Below are 13,870 nucleotides of genomic sequence, written 5' to 3'. Positions count from 1 at the left end.
TATTCCATCCATCTCCCATGACTGGTCTAACAATGAGGTCATCGGGGCACAGTGTTGGCAGTTCTGGTTTTGAACTCCCTTCACCTTTTGCCCCCAGTTCTTCCCAACCTAACAGATCGGCTGCTTTGCGGTTTAAGCTCATCCATTCTGCCGTATTCAGAATCCTCCGTTACCTTCAAGGGGACGTTAACCTAGTTAACGTGAACCCCCTGGTTACGTGTGCGATGATGATGCTGTTACAACTGCTTTAGCGGTGAATCACTGTTAGTGCGTGTGCGTGCGTGCATGATCACCATTGCAGGTCAGCAGAATCCAAGCAGCCAGCAGCCTGATTACAGCAAGGCTTGGGAGGAATACTATAAAAAGCAGGGTAAGCTATGGCAAGCGTTTTTGTTATTTGTGAGCAATAGGGCATTTATATATAGATAGGACTTGACAGTATGTTCCAAGGAGGCATGTTTCTCTATACCTGGGTATACAGTAGTTAAATAAGCAGTTGTGAAAAGGGGGCATCAAATCTTCAGGGCCTTCCACTTGATTATGAATAAGACTATCTTGGTACCTTAGAAATTTACTTGGCATCAACGTTTGCCTGTGCGTATTTGTTTAGGTAATTAACACAAAGACCATTTCCCCAAATGCCCTGATTACAAGCAGTGCTCCAAACTATATTGACAAGACAAATGCTTGTGTCTTGGATATGAAGGTTAGCAGTTAGTTACTTTACTGTCCTCCAGTATAGCTGGGCGATCTGACACAAGTTGTCATTAACGAAGCTTCGTTAATGACACATCGTATATTACATTCATGAATACGTGTGTTTGTCACGGCACAAAAAAGGCGTCACCTGCATACGCTTTTAACACATCAATCATTGATTTGATTGAGTGTGCTATGTTGGCATGTCTGACCAATTATAATGTCCTAATATCTCAATAAAAATGCAAAGATGTGTTAGGACAGCCTGGAACAGGAGGCAGCTTTGAGCTTGCCCTCACGGTAGCGCGTTCGCCGCTGTTGTATAGGCTCACATTTCTAATCCAGCAGCTGCCCTGGTTAATGCTGCGGGTGAATTAACCGCGATAATGCGAACGGAACCGTCTGCTTCACAGCGGAATTAAAAGATCCCACGGTGTAGGTTGTGTGCTCCTGCATCACGATCTAAAGTTGAAAAATTACCCGCAAATTACTAACCTGGAATGCGCGTAGTAATCATCGCCCTGTCCGGCAAAAACATGGCAGGACCCTCCTGCAATGAGTCGTTTGACTCGGGCTTCTCTGCAATAACAAGCCTAATAATAAATAGCACACGGCCTAGGTATATGTCTACGAGACGAGAGTTAATTTGTGGTTTGGGATATACATTTAACCAAGGGTACCTTGTGACACATTTGTGGGTGATTCACCTCTCTGTTCTAAGACATCTCGCATTCACCAAAATGTATGTAAGTAGAACACCTTTCACACCGTACGTAGCCAACCGTGTGGGGTTGACAAGAAACTAATCAGAAAAAGCGGTTCTAAAGAAATGAGTTCGTCAATCTAGATTATTTAAAAGTGCATAGCTCCAGTGGCTTCCTAATGTCGGAAGGAAGAGCGTTCCAGACGGCTGCAGAAGCGCGATCTGAAAGCGCTATGCGACGCAGGTAGGGCGGGGATGGGTGTCTCAGATGGCTCGTGTCTGGGCACTGAGCCTTCACCGCTGAGAACCTGGGTTTGAGTCCGGTCACCGGACAGCGAATAAACCAGCTTTTCAGGCGTAACGATTCGGTGGTCTTGGCCTAGTTGCCACAGAGACTGCATGAAAAAATCATGGTGAATTTTGTGCTATCTTTTATTTGACAATATTCTTGGTTTCAATGTCAATGACAAATACCTAAAAGCATGGAAAGTCAGACCTTAGTGAGTGTGGATTAGAGGTCACTTGCATGCCACATGACACCATCACCTACACTGCGTGGATTATGTTTGCATGTTGAACTTTTTTCGCACAGTACGTAGCCAACCGTGCTCATCGGCGGTTGCGGGGGAAGGACAAACTAAAACGCACAAAGCAGTTCTATAGAACTTTAGTTTTCAATCTAGATTTTTTTTAAAGCAGATCGTTGATGACGCCTTACAGATGCCTTAACTCGGGTGATGCGGCGCCCTCGGCGAGAGCCCCGGGGTGGAAACGTCCTGCAACAGGATGCTGATAACCGCAGTTAAAATACCATGAGGAAAAATCTCTCTCCCCGACGGATGTTTCTTTTTTGGTTTTTGGTTGTACCGTGTTGGTTGGCGCGATGTCCTATGTTTTCGCTCCACCTGCTCGGGAGCAGTTTTGCAGGAGCGTTTCAACACGTACAAACTCACAGTTGCAAAAACCTCCGTAGTGGTCTAATTAGGGGGGAAAAATGCACAAAACACGCAGAGGCACATGGCTGTTGTACATGGCGGGTCACGGAATCCACTCTGGGGGGGGTCCATTCCGATGCGATTTACGAATCTTCCGCATGCTGTTTATCACCCACTCCCCTCTGCTTCCAGCCGAAGCCCAGGGACAAGGCAGCGGTGGTGCGGCCCCTGGGTCGCAGCAGCAGCAGCAGCAGCAGGGGCAGCCAGGGCAGCAGGGGGGCCAGCCGGACTACAGTGCCGCCTGGGCCGAGTACTACCGGCAGCAGAGCCAGCAGGCGTACTACGCTCCCGGTGGGGCTCAGGGCAACCCCAACGCGCCGCAGGTAAAGCCACCTTTCCCCCTCCGTCATTGTCGCCTACACCAGTGGTGGGTGTCAAACACTGCTACTCACTCACCCGCCCCACCCCCCACGGAACGTTGTTTTTCTTAGAATACCAACTTTCAGGTGTGTGCTTTGCATATGAATAAGATTGATAACTAAGAAACAGTGGATCATGGTGGGTGGGGGGACATAGCCTGGAGTTTATAAACATTGACCTACATGTCTTCCACTGCTGCATTTATCCATGATTCGTCAATATTGATTCTTAAGTTTGTGAATCAAATTGTAAGAATTTATTCTTTACCATTTCACGTGTGTTTCTTACCACTGGAGGTTGTATATGGGCATAGAGTGGGGAAAATAACTAACATTTATTGATTGGATCAAGCCCCCCCTGAATCGCTGTTAGTTTCTCCTTAATCGCGCCGAAGTAATTACACACTTCTATTGAACTTGCCGTGCTGTCTGTTTACATTCTTTGACGCTTCATATCTTCGGATCTATGAAGTCTAACGAGCTGAAATTTTCTACAGACTCACCTCGCTTGACAATTCAAGATTTCATCATGGGGATATTCGTGTTTTGGACTTAATTCTAATAATTAATAATCGTACATTTGAACCCCCCCCCGGAAATCGCAAATAGTCGCGCCCACCTGCGGTGGCCAACGTCTTGTCCAATCAAAGCGGCTGTTGCTGGCCAGCCCATGACCAATAAAAAGGAGTGCTTATATCGCTGCTCGTCATGGCGCTGGAGCGGCCACTGTGCTTGGCGCGAGAGCAACAAGTACAAAATAAAATTGGTGCAAACCAAGCGTTTGAATGCACGCACTTTTATTTGCATTCAGAAATTAAAAATGCATTAATTTGACCCTGGAATTAGTCAAATTTTACGTGCTCAATGAAAGTGGGCGGCGTTCCTTCAATGTTTAAGTTTCTTTATGCAAGCCACCCACTTTCATTGAGCACGTAAAATTTAATTAATTTGGGGGTCAAAATGTATTTTCTACTTTTGAGTGCAAATAAAAGTGTGTGCATGGAAAACTTTTTACCTTATTTTTGTTCTTGTCGACACGCATTCCTCCTCTTGATTCGCCAAGGGAGTTAATTTTCCATACTCTTTACACCAGGATTTGTTACATTATTAATCGTGAATAATTTGGTGGCAACGGGGTGGTGGAAGTCCTCGGCAGGGGTGTATATTCACAGCTCGATCGCCCCACGAGGTTCTGTGCTCGTCACATTCACTTATTTACTGAATCAGGAGTTTTGCAGTGGCAACATCAGCTTCAGTGGAGAATAAGACAAATGCGGGTGCTGATGGAGCATTGAGGAAAAAAAGAGCCGCCTTTTGTTTGCGGTTCATAATTTGTATTGGGTTAGATCACTGTGTAGGGTATCATGTTACATTTGTTTTACTTACCCTCCAGTATCCACGTGGGGGCAAATATGCCGAATGATTTGGTTTATCGGCACAAACTGAAGTGTTGAAAAGCGAATGTTGGCAGTTTTTATTCTACATTTTGCTAGAGATTACAGTTTGTGAATTCATATTCTTGGTTCTTTCGGTAGTCACGTAGAAAGGAAACAATAAAATAATTAAAAACATAAAACAATAAAATTCCCACGACGTTTCGACTGCAACACAAGCAATCATCATCAGGTGTGAAAACCACAGCAAGAAAATTTGAAAAAAGTGGCGTGTTTTTTTAACGTTAGCACCACGGAGAGCGATTTGGCAGTTATTCAGATGTTTTATATTTTTTTATTATTTTATTGGTTCCCTTCTATGTGACTTTACTGAAAAAACCAAGAATATGAATCTCTGCAGTCACGAAAGATTTAAATCAGTTTGTGGATTGTTTTGTTACTGTTTTTTTTGCTCCGGTGACCAGATTTCTATGGTGTAGCAAGTCTCCATTGAAAATGAGCATCTATTACCCCAATGGGTTTTATACCTCTGCAAAAATAAACCTATAAACCTAATGTATATCTTGAATGTCTTTTGCACCATACGTAACCAACTGTGTGAATCGGAGAGGTGCGGGCGGAAGGACAACAAACTAAACACAAAAAGCAGTTTTTAATAAATGAGTTTGCAATCGAGAATTTAAAAGTGCACCGCTCCAGCGGTTTCCTAATATCGGAAGGAAGAGCGTTCCAGACTGCCGCAGAAGTGCATCAGAAAGCACCGCGATGCAGTGACCATCTTTGTTCAATGGCCAGCCAAAAGCCCCTATCACTGCGAGGATTCATAATCGTGAATTATATTGTGGCTTATGAACGCCTGCATGTAGAATGTTTTCTGGCGAGTCGTATTTTACTCATGGCTGCTGTGCCCCCCCCCCCAATCTCTGCTGTATCCCACCCCCACAGGGCCACTGAGGAAGCTCAAGCCGTGAGGTGCTGTTGCCCATCCCGCCAGCCCACCCAGCCACCCCCCCCCCCCCCACCCTCAGCGTTTAGCGCGATTGTGTGTATTGAACTCTTGTTAAAAAATAATAATACGATTTTTTTTCTGCTATCTCGTTTCATTTTTCATGATGACGATAATAATGTTAAACGCATTGGTTATTTTGTTTGTGTCTAATGTAATGATAAAACCAAGTGGTATTTTATTGTGATGGTAATTTCTTTGTTTGTTCAATTTATAGAATGATTGACTAATGATTTTTTTTCCCCTCCTTTCCGTTTGTTTTTATCTCACGTGCGTGTTATTATTCGCATTGTGTGTTTGTGTTGTTGGGTTTTTTTTGTTGTTGGTATTTTTGGAAGAAAAAAAAACCTCAAGAAAAAAAAACGAACCAAGAAGTCCGGTAGACGATGGGGACAGTAAACTAATCCGTAATCTGGCACAGGCCTCGCAACGCACGCGCGCACACCCGCACACAGACACTGCGCGGTGGTTTGTGATTCACCTGTTAACCCTGCTGCACCTCCCTCTTCCCCTTTTGTTGGACTACAAAACGAGTATATATTTTCTATGTGTTAGAAATTGTGTAACGGCGACTTGAGGCTTTTTTGGGTTTTGGTTTGGGAGGGGCGGGGGGACCGCTTTTGAGAGCGCCAAGACGTGTGTGCGTTCCACACTTCGAGTTTCACGTCAGGTCATATGAAATAATACGCAGCAGGACTAACTTATTTTTAACAACGTGGTGGTGATGTGTTAATTATTTCTCGTGTTTTTATTTTCAGTTGGGGGGGGGGGGGGTGGAATGGATCTACTTTGGTAGTTGCCGAAATGAAGTAACAGAAAACGTGTACACATACGACTCGGTTGAAACATTTTTAATAGCTTCCGACATAAACAGGAGAAAAAAAAAACGATGCTTAAAAGAAAGTTGGCGTTTTTGGCCATATGTTTCTTTTGATCGTTGTCGCCCTAATTGTAGGTGAAATGGGTTGGCGCGCTGTGTTTGGTGGTGATACCGCTGTGTGTCTAAGTGGCATGGGTGGACGTTTCTACGTGGCAGGGAGATTTTGTTGTGTTGTTCCGTTCGACAAAGGTTTGACAGCGAAGCCCTGGGATGAGAGGTGTAACTTTCACACATATCCAGCGTTTTGTACTTCAGAGTAGTGCCGCTACTCGTCTCTCCCCTCTCTACTACGAACGATTTCCCCCCCCCCCCCCCCCCAAGTCCAGCGTCGGTCTTAACCGCCCACGGGATTAGGGCTGTGCTAAAAATGACACGAAAGAAACATATATATAGTTGGTGACGAGGAAAACTTTGTGCTGTGCCGTTTCATTTTTCTGCAGGCCTTTTATATAGGGGGAAACACGCTTTATGTATTTTGTTCGATCGACCGCCACCCCCCTCTTCAGTTCCTCTTGTTGCTGAACATTGACGCCTACAACTGTTTTTGGATTTTTTGATTCTTTTAAAATGTCACGCTGTGTGCCGCGATGGCGGTTTTTAAATGAGCGAGAGAAAATTCCAAGGACATATTAAAAAAGGAGTGTGTGTACCACTGTATTTCAATTATTGCGTAAAACAAATGTGATGCGTCCGTCTGGAGTCGAGACGCGACAAGACTTTTTGGCGCGTCTCTTTATATGACAAAAAAATTATCTCGTTTTGCCAGTATCGTGTTTTTTCGCTTGTGTTCCACTTGAAAGCTTTGGACATTGGACAAGTCGTTTAAGTGTCGTATCGGAAATATTTGGTCGGCCCCACGATTCAACAGAACTATGTAAAACGCGTAATGTGGTATTTTTGCTGTTTTTATTTTAAAACGTAGCATGTGCACACGTTTTGTGTGTGTGTGTGTATGCTCTGCAGGTCGTCCGTAATGTGTTGCGAGATTTGTGTTTCTGAAAAAAACATGGGAGAAGGAAGTGGATCGTTGTGGGAGAGGGGAGGTCGCAGGCAAAATGCACAATGTGGTGGTTGCCGCGGTTAGAGCCTTTAACTCGGGAGCCGCGAGGTTTTCAGACGTTAAATCCCAGTGGCTGGGTAGACTCGGGCCCCATTAAATATTCAGGGTTTGTTACATTATGGTGTTTGTACCGTGGATAGGCCGCAGGGTGGCGCAATTCCCAGAGCGGCTGTTTGAAGATGAGCGCCGGCCCGCGCTCGTTCCAGCAGGGGACGAGGCGCCTGTTTTGAAATCCTCCGCCCGTCTGTGAACCAAAATCGCGCAAGTGCTTTCGTTTCCTCCTCTCGCTACCAAAGTAAAAAAAACCTCCCATGATTTTTTCAACGATTTTCTTTGGGTCTTGAAACGTCAGCTGTTTTGCTTTCATACAGTATACATGCTATATATGTTTTACGTTCACATTGCGTCGGCCTCAGCTGTGTAAGAGCTAAGCTGTGGCGAGAGCTTTTACGCTGTGTGATGCGAAAGCTACATGTGCTTTACACAACTGCCTCTACGCCCACAAACCCCCCCCCCCATTCCCTCTCTCAGTCTCCTTCCTACTTGCCAGTCCTGATAACAGCCCGTTGGCCACGCTATTGATTAATGTACATTTCGATTGATCATTTCGAAGCGTCAATTTAATTGTATTTTTGATAACGTTGCGTTCGCCCCTCCCCCCAACCAGCCTTGCGTTGGCAGCATTCTCAATCTAATGGAGACTTGGCGGTGTTGGCTATCAGCTTGAGAGCTCGCTCTCCCAACTTTTGAGCAGAGCTGCGCGCCGGCAGCGTGACCTCAACGGCGAAAATTTGAGACTCCCTCCGGACCCCGTTGTTGAATGTTGCATGACTCCCCCCCCCCCCCCCCCCAAGTCACCCGCGAAAGGTTTTCGCTCTACTACTGATCGACGATGCGAAAGCGTACGTGAATTAGCAATAGTCTCTTTGCAGCACTGGGGTTGTTGCCAATTTGGCATCGTCGTTGAATATCGGAGGGGGGGGGGGGAGACCATTTTGTCACAATCTACGGTGCGCCTGATGCCAAAAATTCCGTCGCTGTTTTCTGTTCGTTTCCGTTTGGTCTGTTTGCGAGTTTTGAGGCTGGGGCAAAAAAAAAATACTTCAAAATGAAACGACGTTGCTTTTTTTAGGGCTGAGCGATTTGTCGTCTGTCGTAGATTATTTGAAACGGCATCAGGCGACGAGAGAGACATCCTTGTTCGTTGAACCCATTTGACCTGTTTAGTAAGTGCAATTAGCAGCACCGTCAATGTGGCCGAGGCGGCTGCGATTCCTTCCACCGAGCAATTTCCGCGTTGGCATTTGTCGCCTCGGTTTGGCGTAGGGGTTTATATGGTTGTTTGGTGACCTGCTAGTCGGCCTTTGCACCGATGAGCCAGTTGCAGGGGGGAGTGTTTCTGTTGCAGCCAAGGAGGTAATTCCTGTCGTTGAGAGGCTGGAAAGTACACACCAGTCGCGTATCAATGGACAATTTTAACCTGATTTAAAAGTATAACGGGTTATTGATTCTTGTTTTTACAGGCCACATTTCTCGATTGGAACATATAGAATTTGTACAAAACTAATTTAACTTTTCGTAACAAGCCCCCCCTCCCCACCTCCCCTCGTAGGTCTGATTTTAAAAAGCAATCGTAAATCAACCCAAAATTTGCACGCGCATTCTACGGTATCTTTCCGCAAGCGAAAATAATGCTGATGTGTCGAACCAACTCGGCAGGAGAGAGGGCCTCGGAGAAAGAGCATCTCGACACCCTCATTCCTGGGCAGAGATTCCACATCTATTTGGGGGGGCGGGGGGGTGGGGGGGAATGCCCTTGACGGGGTAAGACGAGGTGTCGAAAGGCAGACGCGTCTTCGCCGTCACGGCCGCGGGTTTTGGCAGTGCGCAGAGTTTGGGAGCGGGCACCTGTGGAATATCGGTGGCGTCCGGGAATGATGGCCTCCGGCAGTAAAATGATGGGGATTGCGGTACGCTGGAGGATTTCTTTGCATCGCTCGGCCCTGAAGTGTGCATTTGCGCTTATGAAGAGTAGCGTGGGTGTGCCCAGTCCTAGACACCTGCGGAATCTGACCCCCCACATAACATTGTATCTCTCGCCTCATTAATTCTTAATGAGCCAACGTTTTGTTGTTGTGACAAACTGGTGTAAGCTTCATTGTGGGGGGGGGGGGGGGGTGAAGGGTTAATTTTTGTTTCTCTGGTGAATGAGCTTTGTTTGCATGGGTCTTTTTTATCGTTCCCCCCGGTGCTGATAGAGCGATTATCGTCTCATGGTTATCTTGGCGCGTTGAATGTGGTCGCGGATTTGATTGATGTAATGTCTAAGATTACACGAGTATATAACCACATCTCAAGTTGCTCATAATGGGCACAATTATGAAACACGTAATGCGAAACATTGTAATTTTTAGAGCGAATTATTTGAAAAACGAACATTACTTCCAAAGTTTCTACGGATTGTTAGAAAAATCTAAAAAAAAAATAGATTTTTTTTTTTAAATCCAATTTATTTCTTTAGTAAACCATTTTAAGCCCCCCCCCTCTCTCCCCCTCCCCCCTCCTCCCTTCATCGCCTCGGATTTATTTTGCACATCCATACTTGCTGGCGCGTGCATCTCTCCCAGGATGTGGGAGAATGGTCAAGGATTTGGGTGGTTTTAAGAGCGCGAAGGCCCCTGTCGCCAGCCCCAAGGCTGCCCCCCTCCCCCCCAGGTTGCTTGGGAAGGACGAGGCGCTTTGTGCTGCAGACCTGTGCGGTGAATGGTTAACGGGGGCGGGGTCGGTGGGGGGGGGCGATGTTCGTTAATATAATGTGGGTTTATTTTTTTTCATACGTTGATGGCGATGGTATTAATGCTAAATGATATAAAAACAAGTTTTTGTGTGTTTTTTTTTCCAGCCAATTCCAAGGAAAATAAATAATTTCACGTACATCGTTTTGGTTTATTATTAATATTGTTATTATTTCTCTCTCGTGTGAAGTGAATCATTTTTTTAACTTTACACTACAGTTCAGTCGAACGGTAGATGTCGTTTTTTGTACAAGCGATATGGGGGTCTGAACTGTACAGCTTCGTTCAGGATTGTTTAGTTTTTCTCTCTCTTTTTGTTAATGCGTGTGCCGTTTATAGCATTCGGCACCACCCTCTTGCTCTCTTCTCCCGAATTCCCACCACCACCCTCCCCCTTGTCCCTCTGCCCTGCGTCCTAACGTTGTAGCATGTACCGAATGAGAAACAAGCTGTCTGTGTCATTTTACTGTGCCCATGTTTTATACTTAATAAATTGATTTGGGAAACATGTTGAAAACACTGCTCCGCATGGTTTTGTGGCAATTAAACGCCCCACATTCTAATTCAGTGTTATTCCTTGTGCAAATGAGCATATGCTCTCCATCTCCCTTTTGGTGGAAATTCCACATTTCTGTGGTGTGGATTTCCCTCCGTAGACTGGCAACTGTATTTCCCACAAGTCATTCATTGTATTAACCCATAAAAACACGAGGGGCTGGTTCGACTACCAACCAATATTTGAACAATCCTGTCAGAATCAAGTGCTCTATCAACAGTAATCAAATTAAATGCATCTAATCCATTAGCCAGTGGGCCCTTGAGAATACAACACACCCTGGTGTTTTTTTATATTAACAAGGGCAACCTTGTTTTTATGTTAATGCCACTGATTATCAGGAACGTATATGCAGCGTTAATGTGCGGTGACAGTTGGTTTATCGATTGCATGTCTCTATTGTACTGCATACAATCATTTGATCAAAAGTCTAAGTGCAAGCCCTTTCTAAATCTTAGTATATCCTTTAAAATTTTGGCAGAAATTGCGTTGTTGCCAAATGTGTGGGGGTTTTTTTGGTCCAATGGGTGTGGCTTTTGTGGGTAAATAGAATATTTAATCGTCAGGAAACACGAGTGTGGGTGAAAATTACAGTGTAGAAACATTTTTTTATTTGTCTGGTACATTGGGTAATTAATATGGCAGTAAAGTAAAATTAACATCACCTAAGGATGATAACCTCAGAGGCAGTGTACATAAAAAAAAATACACGGCCCATTGTGCACCTTTTGATTTTTACAAATCCGTGTTGATAATAGTTGAACTCCATTGTATATGCGTTAATTTTGATGGCTAGTTGAACGCCATTGTATATGCGCTAATTTTGATGGCGAGTTTAACTCAATTGTATATGCGTTAATTTTAATGGCGAGTTGAACTGCATTGTATATGCGTTAATTTTGATGGCTAATTTAACTTGGTTGACGCGTACGTTTTTATGAAAATATTTTTTTTCCCAAACACCACTCAACTGAAAAATTAATTTTTCATATTTGGTTTTTGCTCCTGAAAAATTGGCTTACAGCCGCACGAAAGTCAGCAGTGGGTTGTCCTATAGACTGGCCAGCCATGGGAATGTGGAATTCTCACCTCTGGCTCAGAAGCGCGCGCCAGTGGTGGTTTAGCCGTGACCGTATTGCTCAACGTGCGCATGGAGATTCCTTTTGGTCAAGCCGACGCGTCGGTGAAATACCCAAAGCGCATCGATGCCTGGGTAAATGGCTCCCATTGTTCGTAATGGACACGATCACATCTTTACCACAAGTCAGATTCCACGGGTTTGCAGTGTAACTCTAGCGCTTTGAATTTTTAGCAAAGCTGCGAGAGAGGAAAAAAAAATCCATTTGCGGTTATTGCATAACGACGTTAAGTGAAGGTAAAGGCGCAGCCCCACAATAGCTTCCCCACAGCTGGCGTTAAAGACCTCCGCTAGAAGGAGCTCTCGGTAGCACCCTCGAGCAATGGTTCTTAACCTGGGGTGCGAGGCCATGGCCGGATAAGTTTTTTTTCGAAGGTAAATCACCGAAACAAATGAAGCACTGGCACGTAAGTCCAACTTTGTTTCATCAAGACTTTGTATTTATTAACATCCTTTCACGATTGAGACAAAAAGAGGAGTGCAAGGCGCCAGTGAAGGTTAAGAGTCGCTGCCCTAGATGGTAGTTTGGCCTACTCTTTCACGCCTTTCCGACGTCTTAGAAGAGGTGGACGGGATACCCACAAATTTCGATTTAAAGCTAATTCCTTTGTCAAGGGGTGCCTCTGCGGATGTGTATGCTTTAACTTAGCTATTTCAATGCTAAATTCTATGCTAATTCCTTTGTCAAGGGGTGCCTCTGCGGATGTGTATGCTTTAACTTAGCTATTTCAATGCTAAATTCTATGCTAATTCCTTTGTCAAGGGGTGCCTCTGCGGATGTGTATGCTTTAACTTTAACATAGCCATTTCTGTGACCAGTCACAAGCTAATCACTCAGCCATTTCAATGCTAAATTCTATGCTAATTCCTTTGTCAAGGCGCTTTGTTTCTTCTCGCACAGCTTAAAGGTCGCGATCTGAGCGTGGTTTTTTCGCTCCAGCGCTGTCCTCCAGACAGTCTCGTCCCTTCACCTGATGAAGGCCGCTTGCGTTGTGGCCGAAACGTCGTGAGAATTTTATTGCGTTATTTTATTTTATCAATTTATTATTTTATTCTCATTCTACGTGACTTTACCGAAAGAACCAAAGGAGGAGGGATACCCACACTTTATTCCATCGCAAACGACCCGCAAGTCTTAACTGCCCTACAAAGTGTGCCGTCCATTCACTGTCTTTGGTGCAAGTCGCGGCTTGAGCTCTGCAATCTGCATGCTCGGCACTGGGTTTTTTTTGTTTGACGTCAATGACGGCGTTCACAGGAATCTTCTGTGTGCGGTTACACGTGCCATGTCCCACCACCACCCCACCCCAGGGCCACGAATGTGTTGTACGGCAAGTTTTTTTGAGGCGGTTGCCGCCACCACGATTCGCCCCCACACCACCTGACCCACAATCCCCTTTTTGTGAGTGGTGGGGGTCGTAAGATTGTGAATTGGTCACTGTTCCACGTTCTCTCGGCTACACAATTTGGGGGGGAGGGGTGGGGTGCGTTTGCAACTGCGGCACCTAAACTCGAACTCGTAGCATCTTCGAGGTCAGGGCTTCAGAGGCACGTACAGATCAAATCTCGACTCATCCGTTTCATCTTCTTGGTTCTTTCGGTAAAGTCACGTAGAAGGTAACTAATAAAACTAATACATAAAATAAAATTCTCACGACGTTTCGGCCACAACACGAGCACCTGTCCTCAGGTGAAGAAACAGAGCTGTAGGAAAGACGGCGCTCCAATGAACACTGCTAAGCTTGGCAGCGTCTTTTAAGCTGGGTGGGAGGAGCAGAGCGCCTTGACAAAGGAGTTTACGTATCAACAGAATAATTTAGCTTTGAAGTTGCTATATTAATGTGAGAGATTAGCATGTAACTGGGGGATTAGCATGATGTTAATGTGAGGAATTAGCATTTAACTGGTCACGGAAGTAGCTATGTTAAAGTCAGTTGGGTAATTGCAGTTCTTTAGCGTTTATTGATGCTAAAGAACTGCAACTACCCAACTATCATACAATAAATCTATGTGAAAGACATACATATAAACTACATCAATATACTCAATATATTCTCCACTAAGCTGAGCTACTAACAATAAGTCACTATACATTACACTTCTACGTCGCAAAATTATTATAATATGCCTCCAACTAATATTTTTTTATTATAAACTGCCATAGACAGACCCCAACATTGAATTATACACTGCGTTACTCTACACTACCGTATACCTTAGATTATAATATTAGACTTGTAATATTACACTATGTATTATTTTACCAACCCTACTGTATACCACAC

At 44.8% G+C, this 13,870-nt stretch overlaps 1 protein-coding gene across 22 annotated transcripts in view; it reads left to right on the top strand.

Annotated features, from left to right (window-relative positions):
- LOC116938997 (far upstream element-binding protein 1-like) overlaps positions 1 to 10,408 on the top strand; it is a 67,261-nt gene extending 56,853 nt beyond the window's left edge. For 20 of the 22 annotated variants that reach the window (XM_032946826.2, XM_032946824.2, XM_032946820.2 and 17 more), the window contains 3 exons: positions 302 to 370; positions 2,530 to 2,720; positions 5,096 to 10,408. In XM_032946826.2, coding sequence (XP_032802717.1) covers positions 302 to 370; positions 2,530 to 2,720; positions 5,096 to 5,104 — 269 coding nt within the window. In that variant the 3' untranslated portion in view covers positions 5,105 to 10,408. The remainder of the gene's footprint in view (positions 1 to 301; positions 371 to 2,529; positions 2,721 to 5,095) is intronic. The other 2 variants (XM_032946821.2, XM_032946811.2) reach the window with 1 other exon arrangement.
- Positions 10,409 to 13,870: the final 3,462 nt, after the last annotated feature.

The sequence above is a fragment of the Petromyzon marinus genome, chromosome 5 (genome assembly GCF_048934315.1).
Source record: "Petromyzon marinus isolate PM22_M1 ecotype Great Lakes invasive population chromosome 5, UKy_Petmar_22M1.pri1.0, whole genome shotgun sequence".
Taxonomy (NCBI): domain Eukaryota; kingdom Metazoa; phylum Chordata; class Hyperoartia; order Petromyzontiformes; family Petromyzontidae; genus Petromyzon; species Petromyzon marinus.
Note: the sequence above shows the minus strand (reverse complement) of the source record. Positions and strands in the feature narration are given on the sequence as shown.